Source organism: Bubalus bubalis, chromosome 13 (assembly GCF_019923935.1).
Source record: "Bubalus bubalis isolate 160015118507 breed Murrah chromosome 13, NDDB_SH_1, whole genome shotgun sequence".
Lineage (NCBI taxonomy): Eukaryota > Metazoa > Chordata > Mammalia > Artiodactyla > Bovidae > Bubalus > Bubalus bubalis.
This window is the reverse complement of record NC_059169.1, coordinates 53244598-53258780: the sequence shown is the minus strand read 5'-3', so window position 1 is coordinate 53258780 and position 14183 is coordinate 53244598. Positions and strand designations below refer to the sequence as shown.

Sequence of the window (14183 nt, the reverse complement as noted above, 5' to 3'; positions counted from 1 at the left end):
CTCCAGTATTCTTGCCTGGAGAATTTCATGGGCAGAGGAGCATGGCAGGCTACAGACCATGGTATCGCAAAGAGTTGGACAGGACTGAGGGACTAACACTTTCCCTTCACTTCAAGAGCCCACAGCAGTGGCTTTAATCACACATCTCTCTGTAATCATGGGATGGCCTGCACTCTTAAGATTATCAGTGTCTCCAGGATGGCAAGCCTATGTGAACAGCTGGTCCTTGGTCATCTTTATATCCTTGGAATCTAGACATCTTTTGGCACACAGTAGGCATTCAACAGGAGAAGGCAATGGCAACCCACTCCAGTACTCTTGCCTGGAGAATCCCATGGATGGAAGAGCCTGGTAGGCTGCAGTCCATGGGGTCGCTAAGAGTTGGACACGACTAAACGACTTCACTTTCACGCATTGGAGAAGGAAATGGCAACCCACTCCAGTGTTCTTGCCTGGAGAATCCCAGGGACGGGGGAGCCTGGTGGGCTGCCGTCTGTAGGGTCACACAGAGTCGGACACGACTGAAGCGACTTAGCAGCAGCAGCAGCAGGCATTCAACAAACGCTTGCTAACTATAAACTCTTCCAAGCATGATTAAAGCCTGCTGTGTGCTGTGCTTAGTCGCTCAGTCCTGTCATACTTTTTGTGGCCTCATGGACTGTAGCCCGCCAGGCTCCTCTGTCCATGGGGATTCTCCAGGCAAGAATACTGGAGTGGGTTGCCATGCCCTCCTCCAGGGGAATCTTCCTGACCCAAGGATTGAACCTGGGTCTCCTGCATTGCAGGCGGATTCTTTCCTGTCTGAGCCACCAGGGAAGCCGGAATTTATGGACTGCAGCGTACCAGGCTCCTCCATCCACGGAGTTATCCAGGCAAGAGTACTGGAGTGGGGTGCCACTGCCTTCTCCCGGAATTTAAACCTAGGAGTATTTTAAAAAAAAAACAACCCCAAACCTTTCTGACAAAACCTGCATTTCTGGGCTCAAATGTCATTAATTCCGCACATCTCTAATGGGACTGTTAAAACCCCTGCAATGGCAAAGCCCACACGCTGCGGCACTGCGTCCGCCCCAGAATACACTTCACGGCTCCACACAGGGCAGCAGCCTGTTCTAAGGAGCTGAGACTGCACCCACGTCCGTGCGCTTTGCCCAGGCATCAGCTACTCATTTCCGGGCTTTCCACTTTGGACTCACAGGTACCTTCCGTGTTTCCGTCCCGGGCTCCCTGTCACTCGCCACGTTGGGCTACAGTCCCTGATTAGTCCCCAAAATGCAGTATTAGGCAAGTTTCTTTCTCTGGAACCTAACTTTCAGGAGAAAGCCTATTTAGCACATTGGAAACAAGAAAAAACTATCAAAAAACAAACAAACACACAAACCAAAAACCCAAGAAAAAACTAAGTTCTATCTCCATCTGCTCGCTTTTGCGAGCTGGGGACACCCCGAGGCACCCGGCAGCGGGGGCGTCTCTCGGCTGGCGGCGGCGGCGGCCGCCGCGGCGAGGGGACCAGCCTTCCCCGGACGATCGGCGCGGTCCCCTCTCGGCCTCATCCCCGGACCTTCAGCTGACTTCCCCGCCAGACCGGTCGGCCGCAGCGGCGCCCACGCACCTGCCTGAGGCTCCGGCCCACTCGGGCGCTGGCGGCCCCGAGTTCTCGGCTTCCGACTCCGGGGCTTCAGGACTCGGGACTCCCGGGTCCGGGCACTTCCGGGTTTCGGGCGCGCCCCCGCTCCGGTTTCTGGGGTTCCGGCGCCGCCCTGCACTGGCCGCGGCGCGCACTGCGGAGCCGTATAGCGCCGCGGATGGAGACTGGACCGCGCGCGGTCTTCCAGCGTCAGCACTAGGATTCATCTTTCAGGCGGGATTTGGGCTATGAGGAGAACTCCAAACTTCGTAGTTTGGGGAAAGCGGTTGGAGGTGCTACCTGAGGAAGTAGGGCAGTTTTCCGGAGTGGGAAAGGAACAATTTCGAGAGGATTTGAGATTGGGGAAACATGAGGCTAATTTTAGTGCAGGATTCTCAGAGTTTGTAGTTCTTGGTAGTGTTACTGAGTAATTAGAAATATGTATTTTCCTTGGTAGCTCAGACGGTAAAGAATCGGACTACCAATTGTGGAGACCCGGGTTCGATACCTGGGTCGGGAAGAACCCCTGGAGGTGGAGGCATGGCAACCCACTCCAGTTATTCTTGTTTGGAGAATCCCATGGACAGAGGAGCCTGGAGGGCTGCAGTCCGGGGGGGGGGGGGGGGGGTAGCGCCGGGGTGTCGCACAGAGTCAGACAGGACTTATGGGCTAAACAAGGCGACAACAATCTGCCATTCCAGAGAGGAGGGGCTGGCCACTCACTGAGTAGAGGGGCGATCAGTTCAGTCACTCAGTCGTGTCCGACTCTGCGACCACATGGACTGCAGCACGCCAGGCTTCCCTGTGCATCACCAACTTCCGAAGTTTACCCAAACTCATGTCCATGGCGTCGGTGATGCTATCCAACCATCCTATCCTCTATCGTCCATTTCTCCTCCTGCCTTCAATCTTTCCCAGAATCAGGGTCTTTTCCAATGAGTCAGATCTCCGCATCAGGTGGCCAAAGTATTGAAGTTTCAGCTTCAGCATCAGTCCTTCCAGTGAATATTCAGAACTGATTTCCTTTAGGATGGACTGGTTGGATCTCCTTGCAGTCCAGGGGATTCTCAAGCGTCTTCTCCAGCACCACGGTTCAAAAGCATCAATTCTTCGGCACTCAGCTTTCTTTATAGTCCAACTCTCACATTCATACATGACTACTGGAAAAACCATAGCTTTGACTAGACAGACCTAATGGGAAATTATAAAATTCTCCAAATAGTGAATAAAATGGGAATAAAAAAGATGTAGAAAGAATATGGATTTGAATCCTGACTTTACTACTTAATTCCCAGGGGATTATGGACAAGCTACCTTACAGCAGCGGTCCCCAACAGTTTTGGCACCAGGGACCAGTTTCATGGAAGATGACCATGGGGACCATTTGGCACCAGGGGACCGGTTTCTGCAGAAGGGGTTGGATGATTCAAGCGCATTACATTTATTGTTCACTTTATTTCTATTATCATTACATCATCTCCACCTAGGATCATCAGGCATTAGACACCAGAGGTTGGGGGCCCCTACCTTACAAGATTGTGTGAGAATCAATTTAGCTGACATCAGCAAAAATGGTACAAGGTCCATCCCTACCCCAAAACAATTTTGGGGGATTGTGTATGGCAACATGTGGGAGCTTAGTTCCCTGACCAGGGATCAAACACTTATCCCCCTGTAGTGGAACCTTGGAGTCTTAATCACTGGACCACCAGGGAAGTCCCAAAACAGTTTCTTAAATTTATTTTCAAAACATCTTTTAAAACTTGACAAAACCTGTCAGAAAGTACCTTACCAGATCCTAGAAGATAGTCAAAGGTTTACAACAAACAAGCAGATGTATAAATGTTATAGACTGGGGTCCTTGGACTCTCTTTAAAATATTTATATATTTTTTATTTTTGGCTGCACTGGGTCTTTGTTACTGCGTGGGTTTTTCTGTAGTTGCGGCGAGGGGGGCTACTCTTTGTTGCAGTGCACAGGCTCCTCATTGTGGTGGTTTCTCTGGTTGCGGAGCATGGCCTTAGTTGCTACAAGGCATGTGGGATCTTCCTAGACCAGGGAGGGTACCGGTGTCCCCTGCATTGGCAACAGGATTCCCATCCACTGTATGACCAGGGAAATCCCCTTGGACTCCTTATCGATAGAAATTGATGAGGTCAGACTTGTGCTGCAGTAAGAGGACGTGAAAACAAACATCAGGTGCCCCTGCTCCAGGAGATGGGGCGACCTGGTTCTTTAAATAGGGTGAGGGTAGGAACTGATCCGAGGAGGCTTAACTTGGGTGGTCTGCCCACCCTTGCAAGGATCCTGCACAGGACCCTTCTTTTGCTCTCAAGAGCGCAGGGCTGGAGCAGGTGGGATTAAAGCAGGTGGCTGGCATAGGCTGCAGCACCAGTCAGAGCTGCGCTGCCTCTGATGCGCTCCTCAGCAAGTGCACCGATGCCTCCCCTACCCGGTTTAGGGGTCTGAGCCTGTTTTGTGCCTCACAGTCTTGCAGTTGCCTCAGGTGCTGCACCTTTACCCTAACATGGAGCTGTGGGTGTGTGCTGGGCTATGTGCTGGGGCAGTCCCAGGAAACCAGCCAGAACCCAGGCAGCGTCGGTCTGCTTCCCCTTGTTTCTGGAGTTATTCCAGGCTTGTGCATGTCCCTCACAAGTGGAGTCTAGGGTTCTTACAGCCTTCTTTTTCCACTGGTTTTCACGCCACCTAAGGGGGTATGTCTTCCCAATGTCAGACACCAGGACTAGGGTGCCCAATAGTGGCTAAAACCGCCCCCTCACCAGGAAAGGTCTTCAGGCCCATGTCATCTCTCTCCTCTTCTGTGTCCCCTTCCAGTGTGCAGGTCCTGAGCCAATTACTTCCCTTCCTTGATTCTGTGTGGATCTTTCTTACAGGCTTGGTTTTACAAGGCTGTCTGTCTCCAATTTGTCTTCAGTGATGATTGCTCCACATGTAGATCTATTTTTGATGTGTTTGTAAGGGTAGGCGAACTTTGTGTCCTCCTAATCTGCCATCTTGATCTCCCCTCCCTGGAATCAGTAATCTTATTTCTGAAGGGTAAATGTGCTGCTTTAAAAATGTGTAATAAAACATTTAAAACCCATAGAATGCTGCAAGTTGATCTGAAGCATAAAAACCCATAGAATGTGTCAAGAACCATCACACAATAATTACAGTAAAGTCTTAACTATCATTGTATTGCTCTGCTGTGATCCCAGCAGATTCAGGCTAGAATTCTCTTTATTTCTACTCCGCATTATTGCTCGGACATTCTAGAATGTAGTGCAGGTGATAATTCCTTCATTGTTTAGACTCACAGGTTTCCATGACCTTTTGCTGCAAGCCCAACCCACCAGCACTAGTTCTGTCCATATTAAAATGACAAGATTTTTTTTTTTAAAGATGTCTTTCTGCATCCAATGCAGTTGTTAGAAATTTTCTTACTGAGGTAACATTCTGGAAATCCGAGCCTTAGGACTTAGTGAGGAACTCTATTTCCCACAGGTAAAGTATGCTGTGGCTTTTCTTACCTTTGCTTAGAGGCTGGGTACTCGCATCTCTCAGGTCCCTCCATCCCCTGCTGGGGTCACCCGGTCTAGCCTGGACAGCATCAGCATGGGAAGCCTCCCACAGCCAGGCCTGAAATTCTGTCCTTTCTGGACAGAGCAGTCACTCCTATCATAACTAGCAAAGAAAATTCCTCAACTCTCCGAAGATTTTTTATGCCCAATTAAAATAGTATTCTTACCAAATGACTTGAGAATTACATATTATTTTTATATCTTGCAGAACCATCTGACATGACCTATTGAGCTGGACTTTGGCAGACAAACTGAGTTCATCAACAGTTGGAAGTCATAAAATTGAAAGGGCCTTGATGGATTTGTTTATGGTATAGATGTGATGATGGCTTCTTGGGTGAGGACTTCTCTAGACTCATCAAGTTATATGTATTATATATAGCTTTTTGTATGTCAGTCATACTTCAGTGTGGTGGATTTTAAAAAGCGAAAAAATTTCCTAAAGTTTTACCACATGGTAAGTGTCATACTTTTACATATATATATGTATTTTTTACTATTTATGTACAGCTGTGTCAAGTCATAGCTGTGGCAATGCAGAGCTCTTCCTTGGCACACAGGCTTCTCTCTAGTTAAGGCCCTAAGGGCTTATGTATGTGAGATATTAGTTTCCTGACAGGGATTGAGCCCACATCCCCTGCATTAGAAGGTGAATTCTCAACCAACCACTGGACCACTAGGGAACTCCCTAGACATATTCTTTTGATCTAACATTCCTGATAATTTTATGAAGCAGACACAGTTGTGTCCCAGTTTGCATGGGGGACGGGTTCCAAGACCCCCACAGATACCAGAATCCCTGAATGCTCAAGTCCCTCATATAAAATGTATAGTGTTTGCATGTAACCTACTTAGATCCTCCCTATACTTGAAATCACCTCTAGATTACTTATAATACCTAGTACATGTAAATGCTATGTAAATAATTGTCGTGTTCAGGCCTACTGTTAGTTGCTCAGTTGTCTGACTCTTTGTGACCTCATGGACTATAGCCCGCCAGGCTCTTCTGTCCATGTAGTAAATAATTGTGGGTGCACAACAAATTCAAGTTTTGCTCTTTGGAAATTCGTGTAATTTTTTTCCCTGTTGTTTTTCCAATCTCTGTTGAGTTGAATCTGCAGACGTGGAACCACAGTTGGGAGGGCCAAGTGTGTTATTAACATCCCCATTTTGCAGATGAGAACAGTTTCTGAGAACAGAACTCCTCTGATCCCAGGCTGCCTGACTCCAAAGCATGGGCCATTGGCCATTATATTACAGTGCTCTCCTGCCTCCAGTGATGACATAAAAGACTGTATCAGAATCGATAATTTGTGGCTAAAATCCCTTGTGGGAGCGCTTAGTCTGACTTTTCTCTACAGCAAGACTTGAAGATGCAATATTTTTCATTGTCTGGTAGTTCCTCCCCTCTCCCCCTTCCACCTTGTAATGGATTTTAAGAACCTTTAAGCTTAGTGGGCACCTGGGCTACAGGTGAACATTTATATAACATTGATCTAAAAGTCAGTTAAGACTTGAATGTAGTAAAAGACTAATTTATTCAACCAATAACCAATGTGATACTTGGACTGAATTAGAATAAAAATAGAAGAATAAAATATAGACAAAGAAAGTAGGAAATATTTTAACTATTTTAAAAAGATACACACTTGAAAAAAAATAAGACTTTTGGGCAAGCTTTAAGCCAAAGGACTATAATAAATGAGGATGAGCATTTGGTTCCTTGTGTGCCATCTAGCTGTTTGACTTTGGAAGTCTTGGGCTTTGACTTCATCCATAATTAAAAAAAGAAAAAAAAAAAGAAAACCATGATTTTAGGAAGAAGGACTATTTTTGAAGTAGCTAGCAAAATGCTTTTGGGAAGCCCAATTTTTTCGAAGTGTCTTTAAAGTAATCTTTAAACACATATATGTATTTATTTATTTAGCTGCACCAGGTCTTGGTTCGGAGAAGGCAATGGCACCCCACTCCAGTACTCTTGCCTGGAAAATCCATGGATGGAGGAGCCTGGTAGGTTGCAGCCCATGGGGTCACTAAGAGTCAGACACGACTGAACGACTTCACTTTCACTTTTTACTTTCATGCAATGGAGAAGGAAATGGCAACCCACTCCAGTGTTCTTGCCTGGAGAATCCCAGGGACAGGGGAGCCTGGTGGGCTGCCGTCTATGGGGTCGTACAGAATTGGACACTACAGCAGCGACTTAGCAGGCAGGTCTTGGTTGCAGCATGTGGATTCTTTTAGTTGTGGCATGTGGGATCTAGTTCCCTGACCAGGGATCGATCTGGGCTCCCTGCAGTTAGGAGCATGGAGTCTTAGCCATCGGATCACCAGGGAAGTCCCTGTTTTTTAAAATTATCTTTAACTTAGTGGTAGTGTAATAGGAAAGAACTTTCATAGTCTATTACAAGTTGTTGCCTTATATAAAAAGATGTTGCCTACCAGCTTCAGTCAGTTCAGTCGCTCAGTTGTGTCTGACTCCGAGCAACCCCAAGGAATGAAGCATGCCAGACTTCTCTGTCCATCACCAACTCCTGGAGGTTGCTCAAACTCATGTCCATCGAGTCAGTGAAGCCATCCAACCATCTCATCCTCTGTCATACTCTTCTCCTCCTACCTTTTATATTTCCCAGCATCAGGGTCCTTTCCAATGAGTCAGTTCTTCACATCAGTTGGCCAAAGTACTGGAGTTTCAGCTTCAGCATCAGTCCTTCCAATGAATATTTAGGACTTATTTCCTTTAGGATGGACTGGTTGACTCTCCTTGCAATCCAAGGGACTCTTGAGAGTCTTCTCCAACACCACAGTTCAAAAGCATCAATTCTTTGGTGCTCAGCTTTCTTTATGGTCCAACTCTCACATCCATACATGACTACTAGCAAAAACCATAGCTCTGACTATATGTACCTTTGTTGGCAAAGTAATATCTCTGCTTTTTAATTTGCTGTCTACGTTGGTCATAGTTTTTCTTCCAAGAAGCAAGAAAATTTTAATTTCATGGCTGCAGTCACCATCTGCAGTCATTTTGGAGCCCAAGAAAATAAAGTCTGTCACTGTTTCCATTGTTTCCCCATCTATTTGCCATGAAGTGATGGGGCTGGATGCCATGATCTTAGTTTTTTGAACGTTGAGTTTCAAACCAGCTTTTTCACTCTCTTTCACTTTCATCAAGAGGTTCTTCAGTTCCTCTTTGCTTTCTGCCATAAGGTTATTATCTGCAGATCTGTGCATCTGCACATCTGAGGTTATTGGTTTTTCTACTGGCAATCTTGATTCCAGCTTATGCTTCATCCAGCCCAGCATTTCGCATGATGTACTCTGCATACAGCCTTGATGTACTCCCTTTCCAATTTGTACTCCCTTTCCAGTCCATTGTTCCATGTCCTGTTCTAACTGTTGCTTCTTGACCTGCATAGCTGTTTCTCAGGAGGCAGGTAAGGTGGTCAGTCTGGTATTCCCATCTCTTGAAGAATTTTCCAGTTTGCTGTGATCCACACAAAGGCTTTGGTGTAGTCAATAAAGCAGAAGTAGATGCTTTTCTGTAACTCTCTTGCTTTTTCTATGATCCAACAAGATGTTAGCAATTTGATCTCTGGTTCCTCTGCCTATCAGCTTAAATTATACATAATGACTCATCTCTAGGAACACTGCCTTCCAGGTAATTGGTATTAAGCTAAAATACCTTTGTTTAGCTAAAGTACCTTTGTTTTTGTAGAAATCGTACCAAATATATATTTTCCCCAGTTTCAAGCTTCCTGACTAGAAACATCCTGACCAGGCCCAGCCCTGAATGACTGCAGGAAAGAAGAAATTAACACATCTCCTCCAGACGCTGAGGGGAACCAGGAGTAGGTGACTTTACCGCCCTGCCCTGCCTCTGGAGGCTTTTAGTGCAAAAGAAGTCGGAAGTCTAACTCTGCCAAGATGGTTCTTTACAGGCCCAAGTACACCATTTTCTCTGTTTTCTGGCTTTTGGAAAAAAGTTATCATTCCTTGCCCCAACAACTGTCTCTCCATTACTGCCCTGTCCTGTCCTGCAGGGCCAGCAGTAGGCGCTAGTTTGTTTTCTTATACCGGTTATTACAAATGGCACTTCTTTTGATTTCTTTCCCTGGAGAAGAAAATGGCTACCCATTCCAGTACTCTTGCCTAGAAAATTCCATGGATGGAGCAGCCTGGTGGGCTACAGTCCATGGGGTCGCAAAGAGTTGGACACTTTAAATATTTATAAACAGGCACAAAGCCCAAGTTGTGTACACAATGCTACCTTGCATTGTTGAGTCCGCTTCTATGCAGCATTCTGCGATGGCAATTAAGAAAACAGTTTTCGAGCTTTGCACGCCAGTGTTCAAAATACTTATTTTCAACACTGCGCACACGGCCAATTACGCATTAGGCAGCAAAGACAAGCGATAAAGACAAGCAGTTAATTCATCACAAGGTTGTCTCTGCCATGAAATAGTATGGCTGACTGCCTTTACTCGGTCCCGCCTGGCAAAGACAACAAAACCTAAAGAAATCTTGGCAGAAAGGCTTCCTCCACCGATCAGAGCATCCGCAGCCTCATGTTTCCGGGGACGAGGAGACTCGCTTCTCGCGAGAGCGCCAGCGAAGCTTTCAAAGGCCAAGGGAGAGGGTCGCTCGGACCCGGAAGTGTTCTGCAGCAGCCATCTCCCCGCTGTTTAGCAGCCCACTACTTCGGCCCCGAGCCCACGCCTGGGCGGAAGGTGCCTGGCCGCGAGCGCCCACTAACGGGTGTCTTCCGGCCTTCTCTGGGAGTTGTAGTTTGCGTGTGTCCAACGGCGCGCTCGCGCAAGCGCAGGGGGGCCGAAGGAACTACACTTTCCAGGAGCCTTTGGGTCTGCGGGCGGAGCGGCGGCGGCAGTGGCGGGTGGTTTGTAAGTGCAGCGTCCCCCGCTCCGGCTCTGGCTTGAGAGGCCTGAGGGGCCCCGGCCTCCTAGCGGGACTTCTCGTGGGGAGGGACTTAAGGAGGGGTTAGTTTGCCGTCCTGAATCCAAGCGGGCCGGCGGTTCCCGGAGGGACCGGCTCGGCCAGTGGGGGCGCGCCACTCGGCGCGGAGGGGCCGTGCAGGGTGCTCTATTCCGCGGTTATTCAAAGCTGTGGGTTTGAAGATTTGCTGTGGGTCGGTGGGTTTCAATGACGTGTTCTTTGGGAGACCGGAAATTCACCTCCCTAAGCAACAAATTGGTTTTCAAGACCTGAGGGTGGGTTTGAATTGTTTGCATCTACGTTTTCTGCTTCGCGTTGCCGAGAATTTAACTCCTCCCCCGGTGCTTTAAAGAAAGCTTGTGTAGCAGTTTTTGGAGGTCTTAAGGCTGTTTGAAACAGATTTTGATAATAGGAAAATCCGAGTTCACATGCCGATAGTCCTTCTAGGCATTTTGCTGAGTATGCCCCCTTTACCAAGGCCTTAGTATCAATAATAAATAACAGGTTATGCTGAAAAAACGGGATTTCTATACATCATGCTGACAGTAAATATACTTTCAGGATCATCGTAATGAAATTGAAATGGAGCAGTGGAGGTTTCTTTTATACGTGGAGGAAAGATGTATTACCCAAAGCGGGGTCCACCTGCTCACTGCTCAAAGCCAATAAAGAGGCAAGTTTTGTGGAAAGAAGACAGGACCTTACCCACCCCCTCTCCATTAGGTGGATGGAGGCACCTACATGGAGAAACAGCACAGTCAGCTCTGACAGTCATCTTGAAATCCGTCATGACGGTCCTCTGATTGGGGTCATCTTGTTTGTTTTAAGTACAGTTAATCTTCAGTTTCAGAGTCGGTTTGTTCACATTTTCTCAAGGCCAGGTCTCAGAATTGTAGCAGCTGTGTCATGGCTAGTGTCTGGTTGGTCATCATGGAGTTAACTTCTTCCACCTGGTTGGGAGTTTCAGTCTCTCCAAGACAGCTCACCCGAATGGCTCGCAATATTATCACTAACCCATGACAAGGAACTACAGGGCCTTGATTTTGCTTAATGACAAGCTGTTACTGTTTTGTCCTGTTGGCTTTTCTTTACTTCTGCTTTTCCTTCCTTCTCTGATTGCACTTATTGTTTGGCTGAAGTTTTTCCACAGACAAAAGGCAGGCTAAGGACCACAGGGCCCTGTTCTGTTTCAGATGCAGACGCCTGAGTGCTGCATCACAATGGTGATGCCCCTTATCAGTGCATCTAGACAAGTCTCAGTGAAAATGCACTTGTCAGTCTGGGAGGAAAATTTTCTAGCTTTTTTTTTTTTTTTTAATAAAATTTGAGTATAGTTAATTTACAGTGTTGTGTTTCAAGTGAATAGAAAAGTGATTCAGTTATATATATGTACATATTCCTTTTCAGGTGGTTTTCCTTTCTAGGTTATTACAAGATAGTGTAGTTCCCTGTGCTATACTGTAGATCCTTGTTTACCTGTTTTATGTGTAGTCATGTGTATCTGTTAATCCTCAGTTCACTTCAGTCGCTCAGTCCTGTTGGACTCTGACCCCATGGACTGCAGCACACCAGGCCTCCCTGTCCATCACCAACTCCCAGAGTATACCCAAATTCATGTCCATTGAGTCAGTGAGGCCATCTAACCATCTCATCCTCTGTCAGCCCCTTCTCCTCCTACCTTCAATCTTTCCCAGCATCAGGGTCTTTTCACATGAGTCAGTTCTTTGCATCAGGTGGCCAAAGTATTGGAGTTTCAGCTTCAGCACCAGTCCTTCCAATGAATATTCAAGACTGATTTCCTTTAGGATGGACTGGTTGGGTCTCCTTGCTGTCCAAGGCACTCTCAAGAATCTTCTCCAACAGCACAGTTCAGAAACATCAATTCTTTGGCGCTCAGCTTTCTTTATAGTCCAGCTCTCACATCCGTATGTGACTACTGGAAAACCATAGCTTTGACTAGATGTACCTTTGTTAGCAAAGTAGTGTCTTTGCTTTTTAATATGCTGTCTAGGTTGGTCATAACTTTTCTTCCAGGGAGCAAGCATCTTTTAATTTCATGGCTGGAATCAAAGGCTGCCACTGTTTCCAGTGTTTCCCCATCTATTTGCCATGAAGTGATGGGACCAGATGCCATGATCTTAGTTTTCTGAATGTTGAGTTTTAAGCCAACTTTTTCACTCTCTTCTTTCACTTTCATCAAGAGGCTCTTTAGTTCTGTTAATCCTAAACTTCTAATTTATTCTCCCTCCATCTGCTTTGGTAATCATAAGTGTTTTCTATGTCTGTCTGTTTCTGTTTTGTAAATAAGTTCATTTGTCTCATTTTTTAATATTCCACACATAAATGATATCATTTAATCTCTGGATCCATCTATGTTGCTACAAATGGCATTATTCCATTCTTTTTTTTATGACTAATATTGAATTGTATATATAGACCACATCTGTATCCATTCATCTGTCAACGGACATTTAAGTTGCTTCCATGTCTTGGCTGTTGTGAATGGTGCTGCTGTGAACATTGGGGTGCATGTATCTTTTCAAATTAGAGTTTTTTCTGAATATATGCCCAGGAGTGGGATTGCTGGATCATATGGTAACGCTGTTGTTAGTTTCTTTAAGGAACCTCCATTCTATTCTCCATAGTTGCTGTAGCAATTTACATTCCCACCAACAGTGTAGGATGGTTCACTCGGTAGATTATGAACACAAAAACAAAATGCCACTAATAATGAGAGGAATGCCAAAATAGTGGTGTCAGAGACCTCTAGGGATACAGATAAGAGACTGCCTCGTGGGCGGGAAGGGAGTTATAGGAAAAGGAGGAAGGGACAACAGGAGACGGTGCCAGATAAAGCCTTGGGGTGGTGGTGACTTGTTCTGGAACTAGGAGGAACACTGCTTCCCTGGTTGGGCAAAGAAGCAGTATTGGACTACAGTCAGAAGCATTGAAAGTGGTTAAAGTGGGTAGTAGTGGATATAGATAGTGCCTTGTTTTTCTTTCTTTCTTTTTTTTTTGTTTTTGTTTTTCTTTTGGTAATCAAATAACTTAGACGAGCTTTAACTCCCTTAGGTTTTTTGTTGTTGTGTTGTGCTCATTCGTGTCTGACTCTTTGTGGCTCCATGGACTCTGGCTTCTCTGTCCATGGAATTTCCCAGGCAAATACTGGAGTGGGTTGCCATTTCCTCCTCCAGGGGATCTTCCAGGGATCGAACCTAAGTCTCTTGCAAAGGCGGATTCTGTACCATTGCGCTACCAGGGAATCCTGCTCCCTTAGTTTTAGGTCTTGATTGATTATCACTTGTGTAAATTGATCCATAACTGATTGAATCAGAGGGAACTTTGATTTTTGATCCCCTCAGTGTGGATTTTTTTAAGGACATTTAAAAAAATATGTAACTAATTCCTTGATTGCTTTGCTAAAGTCTTTTATATAAGAAATACTCAGTAGATTTTTGTGCTAGGTTGAAGTTTGGGTAAAATAGCTTGTTTTCTGTCTTCTTTCTGCAGGTGTTGGAAATTAGTAACTGTTCCATCTTTTACATTATTTAAATACAGTACTGCCATTGGACCAGAATGTTTCTGATGCCAACCTCTTCAGAGTTAAACAGTGGGCAGGACTTCTTAACCCAGTGGATGGCGAATCCTTCTCGGGCTGGGGTCATATTAAATCGTGGATTTCCTATTTTAGAAGCAGAGGAAGAGAAGCCAGCAAATGTGAACTTTTCTACCAGCTTTCCTATCAAAGCCACAGAATTTTCAAATAGTTTCAGCTTTATAAGGGAAGAAGATTCACTTCATGAAGAACAGAAATTGGAGCCTAACAGCCCGTACAAGTTACAGTCAGATAAACCTGAACCACAGAGAGTCTTTCCTTTAACTAAAGAGGGGCCACAGCTAGTGGCACGTCAGGATGCTCCTGGACAATGGGAAGATAGCAAAAATGAGTTTATCGCAGCTCTTTTGAGTGAATTAAAAGAAGTGCCTTATAAAGACCCACTTGTTAAAAAGCTTGAACAGGTAAA

At 45.8% G+C, this 14183-nt stretch overlaps 2 protein-coding genes across 14 annotated transcripts in view; one reads left to right on the top strand and one right to left on the bottom strand.

Moving 5' to 3' along the window:
• The window catches only part of PARP4 (poly(ADP-ribose) polymerase family member 4), a 74728-nt gene extending 72965 nt beyond the window's left edge, over positions 1–1763 (bottom strand). For all 7 annotated transcript variants that reach the window (XM_006046086.4, XM_025262778.3, XM_025262776.3 and 4 more), the window contains exon 1: positions 1613–1763. The gene's annotated coding sequence lies outside the window, so the exon portion shown is untranslated. The remainder of the gene's footprint in view (positions 1–1612) is intronic.
• Positions 1764–9835: 8072 nt separating this feature from the next.
• The window catches only part of CENPJ (centromere protein J), a 36842-nt gene continuing 32494 nt past the window's right edge, over positions 9836–14183 (top strand). For 2 of the 7 annotated variants that reach the window (XM_006046089.4, XM_044927274.2), the window contains exons 1-2: positions 9836–10106; positions 13669–14178. In XM_006046089.4, coding sequence (XP_006046151.2) covers positions 13735–14178 — 444 coding nt within the window. In that variant the 5' untranslated portion in view covers positions 9836–10106; positions 13669–13734. Of the gene's footprint in view, positions 10107–10131; positions 10434–10719; positions 10832–13668; positions 14179–14183 lie in introns of those variants that run through there. The other 5 variants (XM_025262774.3, XM_044927272.1, XM_025262775.3 and 2 more) reach the window with 5 other exon arrangements.